Source organism: Phyllobates terribilis, unplaced genomic scaffold (assembly GCF_046119375.1).
Source record: "Phyllobates terribilis strain yellow unplaced genomic scaffold, ASM4611937v1 Scaffold_11__3_contigs__length_659146591, whole genome shotgun sequence".
Classification (NCBI taxonomy): Eukaryota; Metazoa; Chordata; class Amphibia; order Anura; family Dendrobatidae; genus Phyllobates; species Phyllobates terribilis.
Genome location: NW_027362771.1, coordinates 483432349 through 483456455, shown reverse-complemented (window position 1 = coordinate 483456455; position 24107 = coordinate 483432349). Strand labels below are relative to the sequence as shown.

The window sequence follows — 24107 nt, the reverse complement described above, 5'->3', positions numbered from 1 at the left end:
TTTAATTACTAATCTCAGGAGAGCAACACATAGCAGCTATCATAAGGCAAACAGCCAGTCCTGTGTGAAATGAAAGCTTCCCGCTGTATATTTTATATTACGCATGGTTATCTACATGTGGAGTAGAAATAATTTGGTTTTTATTTACCCCTGGACTGACCTAGTCATGTCAGGCGGCCTCAGAGCCTGGGTGACGTCTTGGCACGGATCACTAGCTGCTTCTCATCTCTGGCAAGTGATACAGTTCTAGGGTCAGTAAGTGGCATTTGTGAACCTCTTAGTGAAATGCTGCGTGCATTAATCATTCTGCCGCCCGCTCAGCCAGGCCCACATGACTGCTACAATCAGGCACCATACTGCCCCTGGGACTCCCTGCACAATCTTAATTGTTTCTAGGCCTTGATGGTCTTTTAATCCAAGATTAATTTATGCATTTTTAAATAACTCTCCTTATGATTAATAAGCTTGAAAATTAAAAGGAGTTGGAAGCAATTATCATAAGCGGTTGGTCATAACCTCATTAGAGGGAGGAGGAGTGGTTACTTAAAATATACGGAGCAAGTTTCCATAATTCTCCAGATTGAGACAATACTTTGACTGGAAGGTCAGAAAATCTTTTGGCGACATGATGACAGGGTTATGTGATGGGCTGCCAGGCACTGTTCTCAAACTCATGCTGATCATTCATGCATTAACGGGGCAGCGCCAGAACATTCCCTGTCATACCGCTAACAGTGTCGCTATAAAAAAATGTAAAGGGTTTAATTACAGAAGGTATATATGTTACTGCTCTGTTACCATGGCACTCCTCTGCGGCAGGTTGTGATGGCTCATTAAATCTGCTAAATTTAATGTGTCGACAGTGGGTGAAGGTTACAGCACTACTTCTCATTAAAAAACATTGTCCAGTATTATGCATTCATTTTTCTGCAATCCTCAGGATAACCCTCAGTGCCGGCTATGGAAATGGTATTTATGACAACCGACAACATCTCACATCCTTCTTAAGCATGCTCAGGTACATGTCTCAGACGACCTTTCCTATCAACAGGTGAAAGACACTGCGAATCAGACTGTAGGACACAGTAATCCAACTTGTAAGCTATATCAAATTTCTACTGGGGTGAACAAGTTAGGAGGTTTCGGCTATAACATGTGCAAAGCCCTTTATACAGCTTTACCTGGGTACAAATCAGCCTTCTGCCAGGGTAACTTTGCTCACTCTGGTCCACATATAGAAAAAACCCTTAAATCATAGCACTTAGAATGCCATCCTCTGTGTTAGGGCTCACTCATACTGTATAAATTGGATGAGTGCTAACCAATTTTTTATAGGAGAGCATTCAGACCAATGTTATTCTATGGGGCAGAGCTGATGACCACTGAGTGCTGATAGCCATCAGACCAATGTTATTCTATAGGGCAGAGCTGATGACCACTGAGTACTGATAGCCATCAGACCAATGTTATTCTATGGGGCAGAGCTGATGACCACTGAGTGCTGATAGCCATCAGACCAATGTTCTTCTATGGGGCAGAGCTGATGACCACTGAGTGCTGATAGCCATCAAACCAATGTTCTTCTATGGGGCAGAGCTGATGACCACTAAGTGCTGATAGCCATCAGACCAATGTTATTCTATGGGGCAGAGCTGATGACCACTGAGTGCTGATAGCCATCAGACCAATGTTCTTCTATTGGGCAGAGCTGATGACCACTGAGTGCTGATAGCCATCAGACCAATGTTCTTCTATTGGGCAGAGCTGATGACCACTGAGTGCTGATAGCACTCAGACCAATGTTCTTCTATGGGGCAGAGCTGATGACCACTGAGTGCTGATAGCCATCAGACCAATGTTCTTCTATGGGGCAGAGCTGATGACCACTAAGTGCTGATAGCCATCAGACCAATGTTATTCTATGGGGCAGAGCTGATGACCACTAAGTGCTGATAGCCATCAGACCAATGTTATTCTATGGGGCAGAGCTGATGACCACTGAGTGCTGATAGCCATCAGACCAATGTTCTTCTATTGGGCAGAGCTGATGACCACTGAGTGCTGATAGCACTGAGACCAATGTTCTTCTATGGGGCAGAGCTGATGACCACTGAGTGCTGATAGCCAGCAGACCAATGTTATTCTATGGGGCAGAGCTGATGACCACTGAGTGCTGATAGCCATCAGACCAATGTTCTTCTATTGGGCAGAGCTGATGACCACTGAGTGCTGATAGCCATCAGACCAATGTTCTTCTATGGGGCAGAGCTGATGACCACTGAGTGCTGATAGCCATCAGACCAATGTTATTCTATGGGGCAGAGCTGATGACCACTGAGTGCTGATAGCACTCAGACCAATGTTATTCTATGGGGCAGAGCTGATGACCACTGAGTGCTGATAGCCATCAGACCAATGTTATTCTATGGGGCAGAGCTGATGACCACTGAGTGCAGATAGCACTCAGACCAATGTTATTCTATGGGGCAGAGCTATCAGTACTCAGTGGTCATCAGCTCTGCCCCATAGAATAACATTGGTCTGATGGCTGATGACCACTGAGTGCTGATATCACTCAGACCAATGTTATTCTATGGGGCAGAGCTGATGACCACTGAGTGCTGATAGCCATCAGACCAATGTTATTCTATGGGGCAGAGCTGATGACCACTAAGTGCCAATAGCACTCAGACCAATGTTATACTATGGGGCAGAGCTGATGACCACTAAGTGCTGATAGCCATCAGACCAATGTTATTCTATGGGGCAGAGCTGATGACCACTAAGTGCTGATAGCCATCAGACCAATGTTATTCTATGGGGCAGAGCTGATGACCACTAAGTGCCAATAGCACTCAGACCAATGTTCTTCTATGGGGCAGAGCTGATGACCACTAAGTGCTGATAGCCATCAGACCAATGTTATTCTATGGGGCAGAGCTGATGACCACTAAGTGCTGATAGCCATCAGACCAATGTTATTCTATGGGGCAGAGCTTATGACCACTGAGTGCTGATAGCACTGAGACCAATGTTCTTCTATGGGGCAGAGCTGATGACCACTAAGTGCTGATAGCCATCAGACCAATGTTATTCTATGGGGCAGAGCTGATGACCACTGAGTGCTGATAGCACTCAGACCAATGTTCTTCTATGGGGCAGAGCTGATGACCACTGAGTGCTGATAGCACTCAGACCAATGTTCTTCTAAGGGGCAGAGCTGATGACCACTGAGTGCTGATAGCCATCAGACCAATGTTATTCTATGGGGCAGAGCTGATGACCACTAAGTGCTGATAGCCATCAGATCAATGTTATTCTATGGGGCAGAGCTGATGACCACTAAGTGCTGATAGCCATCAGACCAATGTTATTCTATGGGGCAGAGCTGATGACCACTGAGTGCTGATAGCACTCAGACCAATGTTCTTCTATGGGGCAGAGCTGATGACCACTGAGTGCTGATAGCACTCAGACCAATGTTGTTCTATGGGGCAGAGCTGATGACCACTGAGTGCAGATAGCACTCAGACCAATGTTATTCTATGGGGCAGAGCTATCAGCACTCAGTGGTCATCAGCTCTGCCCCATAGAATAACATTGGTCTGATGGCTGATGACCACTGAGTGCTGATATCACTCAGACCAATGTTCTTCTATGGGGCAGAGCTGATGACCACTGAGTGCTGATAGCCATCAGACCAATGTTATACTATGGGGCAGAGCTGATGACCACTAAGTGCTGATAGAATAACATTGGTCTGATGGCTATCAGCACTTAGTGGTCATCAGCTCTGCCCCATAGAATAACATTGGTCTGATGGCTATGGGGCAGAGCTGATGACCACTGAGTGCTGATAGCACTGAGACCAATGTTCTTCTATGGGGCAGAGCTGATGACCACTGAGTGCTGATAGCCAGCAGACCAATGTTCTTCTATGGGGCAGAGCTGATGACCACTAAGTGCTGATAGCCATCAGACCAATGTTATTCTATGGGGCAGAGCTGATGACCACTAAGTGCTGATAGCCATCAGACCAATGTTATTCTATGGGGCAGAGCTGATGACCACTGAGTGCTGATAGCCATCAGACCAATGTTATTCTATGGGGCAGAGCTGATGACCACTAAGTGCTGATAGCACTCAGACCAATGTTATTCTATGGGGCAGAGCTGATGACCACTGAGTGCTGATAGCACTCAGACCAATGTTATTCTATGGGGCAGAGCTATCAGCACTCAGTGGTCATCAGCTCTGCCCCATAGAATAACATTGGTCTGATGGCTGATGACCACTGAGTGCTGATATCACTCAGACCAATGTTCTTCTATGGGGCAGAGCTGATGACCACTGAGTGCTGATAGCACTGAGACCAATGTTATTCTATGGGGCAGAGCTGATGACCACTGAGTGCTGATAGCACTCAGACCAATGTTCTTCTATGGGGCAGAGCTGATGACCACTGAGTGCTGATAGCACTGAGACCAATGTTATTCTATGGGGCAGAGCTGATGACCACTGAGTGCTGATAGCCATCAGACCAATGTTATTCTATGGGGCAGAGCTGATGATCACTGAGTGCTGATAGCACTCAGACCAATGTTATTCTATGGGGCAGAGCTGATGACCACTGAGTGCTGATAGCACTGAGACCAATGTTATACTATGGGGCAGAGCTGATGACCACTGAGTGCTGATAGCACTGAGACCAATGTTATACTATGGGGCAGAGCTGATGACCACTGAGTGCTGATAGCACTGAGACCAATGTTATTCTATGGGGCAGAGCTGATGACCACTGAGTGCTGATAGCACTCAGACCAATGTTCTTCTATGGGGCAGAGCTGATGACCACTGAGTGCTGATAGCACTCAGACCAATATTATTCAATGGGAAAGCGCTGATGGACGATTTTTTTCACTGACAGAAGCGGTCTGTGAAAAAATCGCAGCATGTTGAGATTTCACTCAGAAATCTGATGATTGCGAGAAAAAAAAAAAATCGGATGCCATATGCAGTCACAATATAGCATCCGATATTAAGGGATACATTACAATGCTGTAACATAGGAAGCTGTGAATGGTCCTGTAAATGATTAATAACTGCTGAGTAAAAAAACGGATTGTATATGTACAACACACGGATGACAAGTGAGAAAAAAAATGGTCGCACTTTTCTGGATGATTTTCTATACGCTCGTGTGACCCTAGCCTTAGATCTTTACTGACTATGCAAATTGGAAATGCAGGAAAAAGGTTTTCTAATACATTTCAAAAGAAGTCTTCAGAAGTTTTCTCCAGTGATTAGAGACCTGGTCAGGAGAGAAGACGATACAGTCCAGCTGCCATATAGGATCATTAATGAACCTTCTAAGAGAGCCGTGTTGGTTCCAGGATGTGAGCTTTCCTGATGTTTGCCACGATTGCAGCCGGAGATATCAAAGTAGTACCCTGAAAGGACCTAACTCTGCTATATCAGTAGAGAACTACAGTTCTCAGAGAGCTTTGGACTAAGGGTGTGAACATCCTTATAAAGGGTGGCCTTAGCATGCTGCACCCAACAGTTACACTGGGGGAAGCACTTGTACTTGGGGCTTACTCAGACATCAGTGATTTTTCTTACGTCAGAGTTTTATCGCTTTTGACCAGTGTTTCATCAGAATTTGGTCAATATGTCAGCTTTTACCATCAGAGTTAGGTCAGTGTTTCATCAGTCTTTCTATGGTGCAAAAAAATGATGGAAGATTCTCAAGCTTCACTTATCAAACAGCCCTTGAATAATGGTCAGCCCACAGAAGGATCCAAGTGCGGTCAGAGTTTTTTTACATGGGTCCATAGACTTGCAAGAATACTATCCATGAAGAACACAAGAAACACTGATGCCAAAATGAGCCCTTACTGAAAGGAACATGTAGATAAATGGGAGGACTATGGGTGGAACCAGAGGATTATACATACTTATCTAATCAGGTAGACTTGAAATTCACCTTTTGGTAATGAATTGCTCCAAATGGGAAGTGAGACCATAGGAATAAAGCTCCATCTCCATAAATACCTGACTTTAGAGAGTCCATGATAGAAATAGTCTAAGAACGCTATGTGCAGGGCAGTCAGACAATGTACGGTATGATAACTCATCGTTCTCAGTAGTGTTATGTCACACTACAAGGATAAACCTCCCGAGCGGCTGCTTCTGATCTATAACCACTTCCCTCCCTTTCCATCACATAGTAATAATATCAATACACAATTCATCACTTTAGAGAGCAGACAAATGTTTTCCTAGACTCCTTGTGAAATAACTGAATTAGGCCCCTGGAGGGCTCAGTGTTAAGCGGCATAGAGAAGTTCAATACAAGAATTTGCAATTACCACCCTTCTCTTCTCAATCACGCTAGTTCTTCTACCGAGTCCTCGGCAGGTCTCGCAGAAAAATGCAGACAGACCTTTGGTCACAGTGGAGCCTGCCTGTCGCAGAGGAATAACAGAGCGAAGGTGCTAAAAGGGTCTTTATCATCTTTTCTCTTCAGCAATATACCACCATATTTAGAGGAGGAGGTAGGGTAAGACGGTGCCGCTCTGGGTTATATGGTTGGGTCAAAGGTTTACGCAAAACAAATATGGACAGATTATCTTTCTTTATATGATCTGATAGAAAAACTTCTACTACACTTTGGCAATAAGTAACTTGGTTACTCTGATAAACCCCAATTAAATTAATGTATAAGAAATGTATGTAATAAAGGGGGTCTGTGCCCCTGCTGATATGTTTGGTTTAGTATATACTTGGAATCTTGATAAAAGAAAAGCCAGGACTATTTTTTTTTTATCATTGCTGGGTGTTGTGTCATTCCTCTGTTATTTCTCCTGATAATGTATGATTAAATTGACAATTGGGTGTTCCTATTTTCCTGGTCTAAAGGGGTGTCTCTCTAGACAGTGTCATGGGCACCAGTGAGTGGACAGTGTGATGGTGCAGGGACACAGCCCCAACTGGTAACACCCAGGGACAACGCAATATAGAGACAGAAGAACAGATGCCTAGATATGTTATTTTGGGAATGCGGGTATGTACTAAAACACATCTTTTAACATTATACTACTGGATTTCCAAAGGTGACAACGGGAAGAGCAGCCATTATAGTGCTAGGGTGGTTGTCACACCGCTTCTCATAGACAGATCCACATGCAAATATGTACCGTATTTTTATTCCAAAATACTTCACCAAAATGATCCCTCTCTCTTACTGCTCCATCACTGTAGTTTCACAGTCATTCTGATATATAGTTGTGTCCAAAAAGGAGGATAATGAACAGAACTATCATTTCCTTGCAGAGTATATGAAGCAATAAGGCATGTGTGGTTGCAGCTATGGAGAACCTCTTCTTCACACTAACTGTTGAACTCCTTAACCAGTGAGGGGGTGCGCGGGGATGGGGTGGTTGCCAACCTGAGGGCGGGAGGGAGGAGGGCTTCTGGGCCGCACTTTCGTCTATGTGGTCTTCCAACCCGCCCATATCAAGCTATCTCACTAAAGAGAAATAAAGAGCAGCAATGACTATTATTGGTTTATTTGGACTGATTTTCTGTCTGTGGCCGGAACCCACTAAGATAGAGAACCTGCATAGAATAGTTCAAGACCTATATCTGCTCTACAATATCTCTAATACTGTTACTACTATGTACGAAATATGTTTACATTCATTCCTGGTAATGATTTATGGACTTGTTAACTTAATATATCTGTAATGTATCTGATCCTTTCTATCTCCTCAAAGAACTTTATTTGCTTTAAAAAAAACCCCAAAACAAACTGTTGAACCAAAAAATCTGGTCTTATAATCAGCAAATAGCAGCCCCGATTCATGTCAGTTATGTCTCATCAACCAAGGCCAACTGGCTAGCTAGGTCAATAGCCACAACTCTTACCATTAACTCTTCCGGAGCAGGCCTCTCTTTTGGTAGTTTTCTCATACTAGAAACAGAAAACATGTTGGCGATTAGGCTGGTTTTTACAAACCTCACTGGCCGGGAAGGGATCGTACACTGCATACTTATTCATAAGGATTATGTCTACAGATGAAGATGAAAAGTCATCACCCAGGACAATAAGAAGCATATGCGTAATATTCTTACCATTGAGTAATGAAGTGTATAAATGACTCTGAAAATTCCCCCACCGGAAGAACTGGAGAATCCTAAAACAATCCAAATACAATACAATACAAAAGTGGTCATTATAGCGCTCACATAGTATAAACTGCACATAAAACTACAATTTTCTACAAAATTAAATTAGTCTGAGACTTCTTTGCGATCACTGGGAATCTACAACTAATCGATAATGACACAGCAATGTATCCATGGAGGAACACAACCTATCTGGAAGTATGTAATAATGGTTTGTACAAGGTAAAAAAAGATTTACCAAAGCTGGTGTAAAAAAAAAGTTGTGGCAGTCGCCTCTGGGAAATGAGAGCTGGAATGGAATTGGTTTCTGTGGTGGGAAAATGTTCTACTTTCCCTATGCACCATTTTGGAAATTGCCCATTTCCTAAAAAATAGTAATTTATTTATGTGGTTTTCAAATTTATAACAGGAGAACTTCAAAGATAATGTGATTTACAGTTATGGGTGATATTAGATAATAATATGATATTTTTCAGTTGAGAATAAGACCCTGATTCATCAACACAGGCAATGTTCACGGCGGTCTTGAGATGGCATCATGGAGTGAGATGCGCCTGGTTCATTAAGAAACACATACCTCTCAGTGAATCCCGCCATCTTAATGAATCTGTGCACCATGGCACAAACCTTTGTCCAGTCAAGGACTGGAGTAAGGTTTCTGGCGTAAGGTACACCACAGCTAGTCATTAGAATAGCTGTGGCGTCACACTCCCGATCTGCCAATTTTGGCAGAGTTGGGCAAAACTGGGGTGAAAGTGACAAAATTAGCCAATTTTTTTTGTGAAACTCCTCTTTCAGCAAAAATTTTGGAGTAATCGCTTTGATGAATCAGGGCCCGAGTTTCAACACCAGTCGATGGACATAAGTGATGTTGTTTCTCAAAAAAGTACCCCCTTTCTTCTATTCTCATGGAATCCCTTTAAAAGGTTGTCTCGTTATTAAATATTATATTAAGTTCATAAAAAAGATAAAAACACATTTTACATGTTTTTAGAAAAACTATCCAGTGTAGAGTTAGGACATTTGCTTAAAGAGTATAGTATTAATGAGCTGAGTGCTAAGGACACACATGCACAGTTCCTCTCAACATAGCCAATTCTCTACATAGTGATAATAATAATAATTTATTGACCTGCTTATCAGGAGAGGAGCAGAGCCTCTATGGTAGCATGGCGGTATAGGTGAGAAGACTCCTTCAGTAGAGGGGGATGGGACTATACTGTCAACTGCCAGAGGGAGAAGGAGACTGATTCTGTTCATGTACTGCACACTACACTACAGGGGGACAAAAGTATGTCTCTAGCATATGTTTATGCTGCAAACACTGCAAGTTATTTTACTACAGCTGTTAAAGGGAATTTGTCACTAGATTTTTGCTGCCTCATCTGAGAGCAGCCTGATGTAGGGGCAGAGAGCCTGATTACATTTTGGACTGCTTGTTTTATTTTATTTTTTTTTATAAAATCACTGTTTTATCTGCTGCAGATCTACCAGTCCTCTGAATGCGGAGCTGAATATAACCCTGATTGGCAGCTTTCTACGTACACTGTGCATAGGCAGAAAGCTGCCAATCAGTAGTGAGGGAGGTATTATACAAAGCTCATGAATATGGAGGACTACACGGCAGCAGGTTTACCAGTCTTCCATATTCTAGTGATAATCTCCTGCAGATAAAAAAGTGATTACATAAAAAATATTTTCTCACCAAGCAGACCAGTAAGTGACACATCACTGGAACCTGTCTCTACTTTATTCTGCTCTCAGATTAGGTAGCAAAAACCTGGTGACAGATTCCCTTTTTGTTTTTTTGGGTATGCCAAGATATTTGCAACAGTCAGAATTATTATACACTTGCAAGTAGAACCTGTTTGTTGGCAATATGCTGGTTACAGGCACGTGCCTATATGCTGGAGGTGACCATACACGCCTTTGTGAAAACAACACAGTTCCAAGCATATGCCAATCACCAGGGCGGTATCACACTGCCATCTGATTGCTAACCATATAGATAATTACTGTGGCCCAATTATCAGTGAAACAAGTGCTGTAATTACAAGAGGGACAATTAGTGGGAGCCCTGATTAAAGGTTTCGATTCCCATATTAACAGAACATGGTTCATCCAGCACAGTCAGGAAACAATACAACCCACAATCTGCTCCTGCACAAATTAAATGAAGAACAGACCAGATTTGTGGGCCAATTCCAGTCCACAATAACATAACATATGGGCTAGGAAATCTGAGCAATATTTAGTAGATAGGGGCTAATATGGCCAGCGCATTGTGTGGGATGCTAATATCCCTCAGCTAACCTTTATCTACCCCATTTACATTGCAATGAGGATTTGTGTAACCAACTGGTCCTAGAGCGGTGAAACGAGATGACCGGCTGCAGCCACCGAGCTGGACGCCGATCTACATCATAAAAATGTGGCTACTAAGAAAGACAAAATATGATGTCTTTATCTACATAAATATACAAATCTATGCACTCCCACACGGATACATAAGAGAGACCGCTCCTAATCCTTCTATGCATTCTCTATTATGTCCTGTTCAATTACGCTACCTCCACATGGAGATCTTCTCTTTAGATTTGCAGCAGACAGGGATGAGCCCCGATTAATATTCTCCAGCCCTGTCCATGGGGCCTGGTACAACAGATAGGATCAGTCTGCAGGGGGCTCTCAAAGAGCTAGGAGTGGGGGGAGAGCATAGGCCAAGCCATGTTAAACAGCTCCAAGCCTTGCCAATGAACTCTCTCAGAGGGTGTCGTCCATTGTGCTTCATTAGGAAACAAAATATAAGCTTTCCACTCCATTAGGAATGACTTTAGGAGCGAAAGCACATAAGTCTGAGACTCACCTCATCAACAATGCATTGCAATATCTGGAACGGCTGCGGAGAGAGAGAGACAAGTATTAACCTATATGCAATATCTCTACAGTAGAGTCATAAGAGACACAAAAAAACACCATTAATGCAATAAAAATAGCAAGATTAATCAACAGCAGAGAGCTCTTATAAAAACATTGATGCTGGAGCATTGCTATTATTTCTAATGGTACCTAATCTAATACAGGCAGTTAAATGTTTGCTTTTTCTTCAAAATGCAATTTGCAAAGTTTAAAACAAGGCAGTGGAGCATGCAGAAAGAATCAGCCATCAGGAAAAAAAAAAAAAAGAAAAGTGAATTTTTTTTTTTTATATATATCTCCCCCCTTTTGAGATTTCCCTACCGCCATCACCCTCACCCCTCCCTTCTGCCTGGACTCATAACACTCACCATTAAAGAGCCATGATTTTTCTGAATCTGGGAGGTAAAGAGATGAAAAATATTACATAAAAATATAATAAATAAGAACGTGCACAAAAGAGTGAAAGAATAGACATGCGAGAGCAGAGGGGGAAAAAGGCAATATGTAATTAGCATGTCATAATCAAAACATCTCACTAGGACACATTATGATCACTGGGAGAAAATGATTGTCTTGCTGGTGGCAATTTGTGGGCATGTGTTAACACAATTTACATAATGAAAATACACAAGTGTTAATAGCTCTTCTCTCATTTATGGGTGAAAGTCGGCAGAATGCTAATTTACCACAAACACTTTTTAGTATCCTCCAGGTTATATTAGAAGAGGGAGGGAAAAGGAAAAAAAAAAAAACATAATCCATTTCAGAGGCAGAGCCGTTTCCGCTCCGTGTATAAATAATGTTTTATGCGGCTCCATCGTGAGCGCAGAGCTTAATGTGGCAATCATCGCTAATGTGAGGAAACTCGCTCTTTTTAAATTAAAAAACGATTTATTTAAAATTGAAATTAAATCATCGTCAGAAATTAGAATTTCTGGCTGCCTGCCAGGGCTGGCCTGGCGTGTCACCCCTGCCTAATTTCTGGCTGGGAGACACAAACTTTAATTATATCTCTGTAATGGGACAGGGAGCTGGTGTGTGGAGCGAAGGGCCAGAGCTGCCAGGGAAGACCGCTCTGTGCACAGATCGGAAGTCCGGTAAGGCCAGGTCCAGGGTGTGATGAGGAGCTTCACAGGTGTGATGAGGAGCTTCACAGGTGTGATGAGGAGCTTCACAGGTGTGAAAGATGTTGGGAAGGGGGTCACCACAAGTGACCAAGAAAAGCAACTTTCATATTCTATTCATCTAATGACTACCTATGGTGAAGCTGAGCCCAAGTATTTCAGGAGTGTGGTGCGCTGGTTTACCACATATTCACACAGGTTTGTAATGTGGTACTTTGCTGTACCTTTTATAAGGGCGCAGTAAGAAGGCCATATAAATCGGACCGCAATGCTCGGACTGGACGAGTGTGATAGCTGCATAGAAATATATTTAGAAAGGTCCGATATTGGTGGCGCTCAGGAAGCAAAGTACCATGTAGTAAAAGGTAGATTAGCTTCACTATAGAGGTGGGAGATGGCACTAGGAAAGAACACATTCAGGTGATGAGCAGGTTAACAATAGATGTAGGAAACGGCAAGGTGGCGGTGCGCTGCCCGGTTAAAGTACAATATTCAGCGAATAATGTTACCCTTATTAAAGTTCACAAATTTACAGATCACAAACTAGTTTTCGACTCCAGACAAGAGCCTTCGTCAGGTGATTTTTAAAAACACCTGACGAAGGCTCCTCTCTGGTGCCGAAAACTAGTTTGTGATCTGTTGATTTGTGAACTTTAATAAGGGTAACGTTATTCGCTGAATATTGTACTTTAACCTTGCAGCGCACCGCCACTTTGCCGTTTCCTACATCTATTGTTAACCTGCTCATCACCTGAACGTGTTCTTTCCTAGTGCCATCTCCCACCTCTATAGTGAAGCTAATCTACCTTTTACTACAAGGTACTTTGCTTCCTGAGCGCCACCAATATCGGACCTTTCGTTTGTGATCTGTTGATTTGTTGACTTCAATAAAGGTAAGATTTCATAATCTAACTGGGTAGAGCACTGCCACCTTGCCGTTTCCTGCATAGAAATAGATGGCACGCTCGGGTCGGAGAGCCGCCGGCCAGTCTGTGCAAAATAGCGAGGCCAATAGTCTATGGCAATTTACAGGTTTTAAATGGAACGGGGCGGACTTGTCCATAGCTAATTGTTTTATCAGACATCTAATGTGGACAGATATTATTTAAAGGGTTTTCCACTTTTAGGATAATGTACTCCAAATGTTCTAAAATCACAAAGACCAAGTAACGAATGTCCCCAGGTCCATTAGGTATTTTAGAGCATTTTAAGTTCATTGTCCTCAAAGTGGAAAATCCCTTTAGGGATGTATTCAAACATGTTAAACTTGCAGAATTTTTTTTGCCAGTGTTCTTTTCATCCAACAGGGACGTTCAGAAACAACCCCATTCATATGAATGCAAACGATTTTCAGCTGCAGAAATGTCTGGGACATATCTGCCATTGTAAATATACATTTATAAGCACTTGTACAATGAAGATAATTAATCCAGCATTTTCTGTAAGAACTGACCATAATTTTTGTCCAAGGACCCATCCAATTACAACATGTCCTGCTGAAAATCGTGTCTATGGGATTAGCCTAAATGCCCCCTGAGGACTTTGAAGAGAACAGGGTCAAGTTTGGACTCCTCCTTCTGTTCTCCCATAGATAAGTGGTGTCAGAGGCAAAGGGGCAGGTTTAATAGGAAAGTCAGTAAGATTAGCTGCCATGATTCATCAGAGAAGCCTTTCTATAGCTAATTTAATGGAACACTCTTGGATTTCTTTCTTTCTGGAAGTTCTCCATTCTGCGTTAAGGTGTAGGTATATAGGCAGGAACTTTGGTGAAAGCCAACTGGAAAGACACTTCCTAAGGAGTTTGGGTATCAATGGGCTTAGATGATCACAAGTCAAAGAAGAATGGCAATGCACATCAGATATTGAATCGGGACCATAATCTACATGAAGGCTATTTTCACACACGTTGTGTTTTTTTCTGCTGCAAATTTGCTGCTAACTTTTCTCGCAGGAAAACAGCTGTGTTAAAAATGCAGGTTTTGGTGCGTTTCTTGTTGCGTTTTTTTGACCACCTATTACTTTCTATGGGTGAAAAAATGCTGAAGGAAGTGACATGATCTATTTTCCAAATATGCAAGGAAGGCAGAAAATACGCAGCAAACAAATAGCAACATGTGTGAACAGAGAATTCTGGTTTCTCATACACTTTGCAGGTACTGCAAGACGCAGCTGAAAATCTGCATAAAAATCTGCTTCAAAATACGCAGCAAAACACAACGTGTGTGAACATAGCCTAAGACTGGTGTTTTGCATGCCAGTCTTAATGAAGGGACCCCTAGAGTAAAATGCGCCTAATTCATTAAAAGACACATGCCCCTTAATGGAATAGGCGCATCTTAGAACTGGTGAGCACTTTTCTCCAGTAATGTTACCCAAGTCAAAGACTAGAGCATATTTCTGGCAAAATTTACGCCATTTTGGGGCAGTCAGATGGTCGTATAAATTGGGCCAAGATCGGAACACAACGTTCAGACTGGCTGATGGCTCTCCCGACCAGAGCGTGACAGCTGCATGGAAATACTTGAACAGGTCATGCTCGGGTCAGGAGAGCCGCCAGCTAGTCCATGCACTGCGGTCCGACCTCAGTCCGATTTATACGGCTGTCTGACTGCTCCCTTAAGATGGCGTAAATTTTGGTGAAATAGACGGGAAAGCTTTGCCACAACCCGTCCCGCCCCAACTCCTCATATTATGGGAAAAAAAAGCCAAAAGTCGCAACATTTTTGTGCAACTTTGAGCTGCTAAAAATTGTTGCGACATTTGTATGTATTTTACACCAGAATTGATCATCGTGAATAGGGCCCATCATGACTATATGCTTAACATCAAAAAACTAGATTTGTTACAACATGCGGCTCTTTTTACTTTCTTCTGGCTGGATCTTCTACCAGATGTAGACATGTCTCTACTCCCATCCATGTCACAGTCTCTTTTCCTCTTGTGATCTTTCTTCTTCCCACTGAGCTCTCTTATCTGTCTCTTCTATCTCGTTCATCAGATAATCTTCCATTCTCCCCCCTGACACAATGCACGCCAGCATTTTATTCAAATAATTCTTAAAAACAGCTTAAAAAGCCGTTTGGAATAACAGAGAGCATCTCCATCAATCAGTGCGGGGGAGGGCGAGGATTTCCACTGGTAAGTGTATAAACAGCAGATCAGCTCTTCAGAAGCAGTCATAAAAAACTCCATTAACTTCTGACAAAGAATGCAAATTAATCACAACATGGGGCAGGGTTGGAATTAGTGTGTGTTCTGATCACAGGCTATGCCTAGAGAAACCTCCCCAAAACCCCCGCCTCGGTGAAAGCGTACCCTTGAGGAACCCTGGAGAAGATTTTGAGAAAACCCATATAAAACCCATGTTGGGCCTGTGGGATCAATTCACAATCCTGCAATGAAAGACCAGCCATGTTTTCCCAGAAAGAACTTTTAACAATCTTTAAAGCAAATGGACCAAACATTATGGGTACATTTAGAGGGGAAAAAAAAATGACCTTCATACAAATCCTCGGTGAGACCACATGTGACATTTATGCGTAGTTCTTCAACTAACCTAAAAAATTAGAAGGGCGGAAACCGCACCTAGAAGTAGGCTATGTGCAGCAACGCTTCATAGGGTTAGAGGAAGATACAGTGAACATTCATTAGGGTTCACCCACAATTAAAACAGACCAAAATTAAATTAAAAAGTTACACGGTCACAGGGCTGTAACTACAGTGGGTGCAGGGGTCAGGGTTGATCAGAGCCCAGGAGGGCCCAAGATGTCACCTTGGCCCATATGAGAAGAACAGTTCTATTATGACCCATGATTGTGGGGGCCCTAATGGAGATCTTGCATTGGGGCCCTCACGCTGAAAGGTATGCCCCTGTATTATGGTACAATTATATCCACTTTCATAACACTATCTGAATGCAGGCAGCAATATTACAAAATGGATCAATCCATTTTGTTTGTCGCAGTGTCTATATTTTCAGTAATCTGCCTTTTCACATATAATATCGGATATATGTATACTAATACACGGGTTGATGTGTGAAATCATACATGGGCAGATTTGTCTAGAAGGAAAACTGCCTTTGTTGCCCATAGCAACCAATCACAGCACAGCTTCCATTTTGCCAGAGCCATTTAACAAAAGTAAAGCGGAGCCAAGACTGGTTGCTATGGGCAACAAAGGCAGTTTTTCTTTAAGACCGCTTTTATAAATGAGGCTTACAGTATACAACCTAATGTTATGTTCTATCCTTACCAGCGTCGAAAATGTAAGATTCTGAATATTTAAGTCTTGCTCCCAGGGGTGTCCAGAAACGCCCCTAAAATATACTCTGTTAGATATGTTTTCTTGCTTTGCCTTGCCCCTTTTACAGCACCATTCAGGGAACTATTGGGAATCTGAACATTTTTGCAAGTTTGGGGTTTAGTTTGCTTAAAGAGGTTGCCCAGCCATAGTGACAATTTTTCACTTAAATGCCATGGATGCGCCATTTCTGGGGCGGCTGAGGGATGATCTTATTAGTCTGGGAAGGGGCATCCATGGACCTATTTATATCAGCCTGGAGCTGTCTACTTAGCCTTTGCTGGTTATTAAAAATAAGGGGGACGCCACATTTTTTTTTTTTTTTTTTTTAGGGTCCCCCATTTTTAATAACCAGTCAGGGCTAAGCTGACAGTTGTGAGCTGATATTAAAAGACATGGAAGCTCCATGGTTATTGGCCCCTGACTAATGAGACCAGGTCACAGCTGTCTGCTTTACCTTAGCTGGTTATTAAAAATAAGGGGGACCCCACGCCATTTTTTTTTTTAAAGCTAAATACATGTACAGAAAACTACATAAGCACTACACTAATGATATATCACACAGACATATTTCTATCTATTTTCTATCTTTGCACATCTAACACCTAAACATCTGTCATTTCTATTCAGCATTCTATTCCAGTACGTGTCACACGGACGGAACACGGATGACACACCTGTAGGTCATCTGTGTGCGGGACATATTGACATCCGTGATGCCGGAAAAAAACCTGACATGTCCACGGACACACGGACATGTGCGCAGCCTCAGATTTAAATGGGTCTACATGTATAAGTGTCTCCAGTATGTGTGAAAACTATCACTACACGTATGGGAGACACTGACGTGAGAAGGGTCCCGAATCAGTAGTTTAGAACAAGACAGATTAAGGAGTCACAAACTCTCCTGTCAAACCACTAGAAAGAGCTCATCCATGGATCCTCATTCAACTCCTTTGTCTTCAAAAGAGTACAAGGCTAATTGCAATTTTTTTTAATGAAACTGAATTGCAAAAAAATGTTTTTTAGCTCCAAATATAAGCTTTAAATAAAACAAAAAATACCACCGAAGGCAGATAACCCTCCTAAGCACTGTGCTCTCTATGCCTCTAATTTCATGGAAAGGAATACATTTTTTTCTTAATTTCCACCCAATAAAACTTTTATGCTTTATAGCCATGAACATGAGACCTTATTGTTGGAAGGACCAGCTGCCATATTTTCCAGTTCATGCAAACCTTGGAAATAAACAGGAATAAAGAAAAGAAGTGCGTCATTATATATATTGCATATGTCTGCTTGCTGCCAAACTCTGTAGAACCCCTAAGCAGTTGAAATCTCGGGGCTCTATTATTCTATTATGATCTGGCGTCGGCGAGAACTCATGGACACTTACCTCTCCTCCACTTCCACTCCTAGTTCTAGCCAATCACACAGTTGCCATGCCCGATCACACAGTGCCCCTCTCCTCTACTACTCGTGAATTCTCCTCGAATATACCCGACCACAGCCCAAACATCACTTCACTGCCGCTTGCTGTAACGCTCACATTGGAGCAGAATTACTCCATCTGGCCTCCAATGTCAGCTGGCCGGGCCAGCACACAGATTATGAATTTCTTTCAATATCAAATTAATATTATTTTTCATTCATTGCGCGAAGCCACCAAAAGACACGAGGCACATAGGCTGGTGCCCACTATGCCTAATTGGTAGTCTGGCACTGCTTGCTCCTGGGGTAGCAGGCTCTCGTTTCCTGTTTATACGCACTTTCCTCTGTAAAAATTAATGGACAAGAACAGTAGTGGACAGTATAGAAACATTGTACAAAGTCTGGCCATCAGTAAGTGAGAATTAGTAACAAAAAACATGTTTTTTTTCGCATTTGGGGTCCCTGCTGCATAGGGTTGCCTTGTTGTGAAGGATGGGGTCAACATGTACACCAATAATCTCACCTAAATAAATAATTTGCAGTAATAATCTGAAAATATAATGTTTGTGCATAGATGATACATTTCTGTGTTTACCATTTTTGTCACTAGAGGATACATGCCGTGCGCCATATTGGGAGTTGTAGACACATTTTATGGTTTGGAATAGTGATTGGGAACAAGAGACCTCGGTAATATATGCAAATTTAACAAACAGAACATTGGTGTAGACGTACACCAGTCAAGAGTTGGAGATAAGGAAAATGAATTGTTTATTTGCGCCATTTTTGAGGACCCTTCAATACTACAGAGAACTTCTGATCACTGTAAAACTGACTTTATGCCACTTTTTTTGCTTCCTGTCCTCTCATGGCTGGAAGGTCTCATCAATGAATAATTCCAGCCGATAAGCTACTGCCGCAGCCCGAGAATCGTGGTTCCCAATGCCAGAATAACCTTACAATCAGTGTGTGCAAACCGAGAGGCGCACAATAAATACACTTTACAGGAGGCTTGTAGATGCATCCAATTTGTTATTTGTACTCTGCCACTGAGGGCGCCTGGCACACTCGGGCATCGGCAACCTGATCTTGCAGCTCTGGCCCGAGGACGTGCAGCAGAATCTCATTCAGCCTGCAGGTGAAAGCGCTGTTACTCCATATGGAGTCAGGAAAATTAACAGCGCAGAGAAGACTGAGGCAGCAGCAGGGGGCAGGTGGAAAGAGGAGGGGGCACCATTCTTTTTTGAAAAGGGGATAGGAAAAAAAAAATGAAAAAGAAAAATGAAATTTGGAGATGAAAGGATGGAAGTAATGAATTAATGGGGTGTGAAAACACAGGCAGCTCGGCTGTAACAGACAATATCCACTCACATATCTGATCAGCGACTCTCTGGGGCATTCTCATTTCATTTACTGGACGATTTCTACAACTGGAGCCAAAATGCGACTTATTCGGAGAAAAACACTTCCCCAATGTTATTTAAAGAACAATAGGCTCCTTATATATGACCTGCATTCTCCGGGCTCTATGTCTGGCCTTAAATATTCACATTATACATCTGTACTATGAAACTATAGAATTAAATGACTATACGGAGCGGACTTGGGAACATCGATCTTTACAGAGCAGTCAGGTGCATTGAGATGGGAACAATCGCAGAGAGGAGTAATAATAAGTCTATGAACTAAACTAATATTTTTAAGGTAAATGAGAATAAACTGATAGCTGCCATTTTTCTACATAAAAAACAGACAAATGCTATTTTGGTTGTTTTGCAGACAGAACTCACCCAATGTCGTAAATGGGTTTGTGAAAAAAAAACAGAGTACATTCTAGTACTGTCCATTTTTCAATAACTGTTTGCTAAGAAAAGTATAAGAAACTTCCATCAGGTTTTTGATTTTTCAGAAGCTAAAAATGGATCAGCATAGGACTTTCTCTGAGTAAATCAGATGAGTGAATGGATTAATGAAACTCTATGGGACCGTGTGGTTCGATTTAAAAAACGGACGGCACAAGGGTGTGTACAGCGCCTTAGGTCGTATTAAGACATCCGTTGTACATGGAATTTCAATGATCCATGCACACGTCAGTTTTAAAAAACAAGTCGGTGTAGATCCGTGCATTCTACAGATCAGACTTGACCATTAAAGTCTATGGGATCTGTAAAAAAGGGCTGAAAAATGGAAGACATAATTTTTAGTTCACTTTTTCATCCGTGATTCATGTTTTTAATCCACTGCCTATAGTAAATGGATAAAAAAAAAAAAAAAAAAAAAAAGTTCAAACAATCCTCCAACTTTTTTTTCTCACCCGTTTTTAAAAAGTGAAGCAAAATGGATGACACATGAGGGAAAAAAATGGTGTACTTTACACAGCGGTAAAAATGGAAACTGATGTGTGACTGTAGTTTAACCCTGATGGTCAAGTGTCACCCACTGCAATCACATCAACATAGAAACCTTGTTAGATTTGCTGTTTTTGGCCTATTTAAACTGTTTTCAGTTCCAGAGAAATCCTAGTAAGGCTGCGTTCCCATCATGAGCTTTTAGTGAGTTTTTGATGTTGCAGATTTTCTGCACCTATTAAGTAAATTATGTTACTTGCGTTCTTCTCATTGCGTGTTTATCGCGTCTTTGACCCTGTGTTTGCCTCTTTTTGGTGTCACATGTTTTAAATAAAGCCGCTTTGTTTTTGATACTTTCTGGTATTTTGCTTTGACAAAACTTTTTTGATAGTCATATGCAGATTACATGCGGTTTTGATGCATTTCCGCTGTGCAAACACACTAAAAATGCATGTGCGTTTTTTACCTCTGGATTTTCTGCATCTAATGCAAGTCTATGGGAAAAATCGGCCCATAAAACTCTGCGTACTCGAAAGAGAAATTGACATGTTGCGGATTTGACACACACACCCCGCAGGTTAGTTTACGCGGTGTAAAAAAAAAGCATAGAGGGTATGAGATCTCTATAAATCCCATCCAATTTCATGTAAACGTAAGATGCAGCATTTTTGACTAAGTGAAGATAAGGGTTGTCAAAAACTCTACAAAAACTCATGGTGGGCACACAGTCTAAAGGTATGTGCAGATAACCTCTTTTTTCAGGCGGATTTTTCTTCTAATCCACCTGAAAAAGCGCTGCAAAAAATGATTATAACACACTACAATGTAAAAACGACATTGCTGTGCACATGTTCAGCCTTTTGTTACTCCTATTGGTGGCTTCCACTTAGAGGCTGCCCACTAGTTATAGGTTAAAATTTTAGGAAAAAAGGATGCTGGCAATGGCACCATCTCAAAAACAACAGCAAAACCACCAAAGAAGCTGCTCCAGGAAGAAGACCACCGGCTTATTCCTGAATAAACTTTTCCTAGGAAAACCTCGGTGGTTGTGCTGGAGTCTTAAAGAAGATGTCCACTACTAGGACAACTCCTTGTTATACCCCATGCTTGGACCTGATAAAATAAAAAAATCTATAGTTGTAATGACACGTGAGCCCGGTGCCCAATCAGCGCTGGCGTCACTGTCTCCGCCTACGTACAAATTGAACATGAAGAGGAAGAAGTCGGAGCTGCAGCTGATCTCTGACTTCCTCTTCATGTTCAATTCGTCAGGAGGCGGGGCCAGTGACGCCAGCGCTGATTGGGCACCAGGCTCACATGTCACAACAACATCACGGGAGTCCCGGGAATGCGAGTGCTGACACCGCTGGAACAGCGCGGCCACACAGGAGGTAAGTACAAGCTTTTTTTATTTTATCGGGGTCAAACATTTAGATCAAGAAGGGGTTGTCCCAATAGTGGACAACTTTTAAAGACATTGTGTTCACATAACCTGATAGGAGAAAAACAAAGGACAGGTTTCAGAAAATTTAACGTATCAAATCTCAAATTTGATTCCAGAATATCTTCGGCTATGTTCACATGCTGCGTTTTTTTCAGTGTGCTTTCTCGCGCGTAAAAAACGCTGCGTTTTACAGTATCAGCAAAATATTATTTTATATATTTATTTTACCCATCAATGTGTTTTTTTTAAGTCTGCAGTTGTTAATTCTTACAGCGTTTTTCACCTATTCAAAAATCGCAAGTAGAAATCATTCAAAAATGTGCGTTTTTCATGCCTAGAGATGCATTTTTAGTGTAAAACAAAAAACACTGCAAAAACTCAAATGTGTGAACATAACTTACTTTGTCTTATACGGTACTTATAATACCATTTTGAGAGAAATCAGGAAGGAATCTGAACTTAATTTAAAGGAACCCTGATAATGGACTTTCAAAAGGATTGCGTCTGGCTTTCAAATCTGGACTGTGGGTGATTGTAGAAAGAAGAAAAACTGGGTGAAGAATGGATTCGATATGATGACCACAAGGAATGAGGACATAGACTGGGTGTGGGAATAATGGACAGGTGAAATTGCTCGACATACGAGCACTGGATTCATTTACACTTGTACTATACACAAACATTCAGTGAACTGATCTAAAAGGGTTGAGCTTGGGTAGAAAAGGACATTAGTCAAACACTAAAAGATGAAATCAGGGAAATGGTCAGCTCTATGGATAAGTCACTAAATTCTGGAACTTGCACTATAACAGGAACAGAGTTAAAAAATAATATGCATATATTCTATCACAATGCTTGCGGTTCCAAACACTTACACATCAAGATGTTATTCTAATAATCTTCCAGGGCGAGATCCCTCAATTAGCATTATAATAGTCTGTTAATAGCTGCCTGAAGAGATCCGCCAGTCCCCTCCTATAAATAACCAAGCAGAGCCCGAGGCATGGACCAGACACCGGTGTCTTCACTCGCCAACAGCATGTGATTTTCCCAGGATGCGGGATCCTCAGCCAGCCAAGTGTCCATCCTTTCATATGGTGCGGCATGAAGGCCAGTGTCAGGAGACTGCCAGATGCAAGTTCACAGACCCCAGCGCAGACGCCATTAACTCATTCCTTATCACAAATGATCAAATACATTGCAAACTAAATGCATGCATTTACTAAGTTGAATCTAGAAAGATCAAGATAGGTCAAGATCAATGTCTTGAGCTTGATCAAAATAGTGGAGCTGTATATGAAGGAATTATGGAATGGAAATTGTCAAAATAAGATTTGCCCCACCCTCTATATACCATGCACAATTGCATTTTAATCAAGGAGTTTCCTTACAGAATAAAGAGCAAACCAGGTGAGTGGTGGGCTACTGACTACCCGGATTTCTTATATTTCTGTTGCATTGAATGATTGTATTTGTCATACACACATGCACTAGAGTGTGATGGTAAAACCTGAAGAAAGTGCCAGCAAAGGTTATATACAGAACAATTAGTCCATTTATATACAGACAATTAACCTTCTGAACCTAGTGTCAGTCATGTACAAGCTGCGAGCTGTGAACAAAGTTATTAAAAAGGTATCATAAAGGGACGATGCATGTCTTTTTTGTTCTACGTTCTTAGTAATGCTTTCTACCCAGGCAATCAGTATGTTCTATATTTCATTGGCAGTGTCATCCCAATTATTATTGATGGTGGGTAATAATTTGTGAATGACAGATCTATTATACTGCTGGAGACAAGATGGGCAGGATGACAGTAGGAAGGGAACCCGATAAGAGAAACTGCTGTATGCATTTATACCTGATATTTCTTCCCTTAAAGAAGCACTCCTCCTCCCATCAAAGTTTTTATCCGCTTAATATATTGCAGGCATAATATTCTATAGCACTGTGCACTTACAATTGCTCATTTTGCCCTTCTAGCCCAGCTACTTCTTCTATTTTCCGGTAGGTCTATGACATCAGGTGATTTACAACAGACTAGCTGAATCCTTCTAAGCTCTGTAGAAACAGGAAGTCTTCTCCCTACATGAGTCATCACTACACTGGGGGATGACTCATGCTGGGCAAGAGACCTCCTGTTTCTACATAGAGCTTAGAAGGATGCAGCTAGTCTGTATTTAATCACGTGAAGTCATAGACCTAATGGAAAAGAAGAATTAACTGGGTAGAAGGGCAAAATGAGCAATTGTAAGTACACAGTGCCATATAATATTATGACTGCAATATAGTAAAAGGATAAAAGCTTTGATGAGAAGCGTGCTTCTTTAAAGACAACCTCTCCCCAAA

At 41.8% G+C, this 24107-nt stretch overlaps 1 protein-coding gene across 2 annotated transcripts in view; it reads right to left on the bottom strand.

Annotated features, from left to right (window-relative positions):
• The window catches only part of MAP2K5 (mitogen-activated protein kinase kinase 5), a 146581-nt gene that overhangs the window by 5611 nt on the left and 116863 nt on the right, over positions 1-24107 (bottom strand). For both annotated transcript variants that reach the window (XM_073653460.1, XM_073653462.1), the window contains 4 exons: positions 11478-11504; positions 11057-11089; positions 8137-8198; positions 7930-7975 (listed from right to left, as the gene is read on the bottom strand). In XM_073653460.1, coding sequence (XP_073509561.1) covers positions 7930-7975; positions 8137-8198; positions 11057-11089; positions 11478-11504 — 168 coding nt within the window. The remainder of the gene's footprint in view (positions 1-7929; positions 7976-8136; positions 8199-11056; positions 11090-11477; positions 11505-24107) is intronic.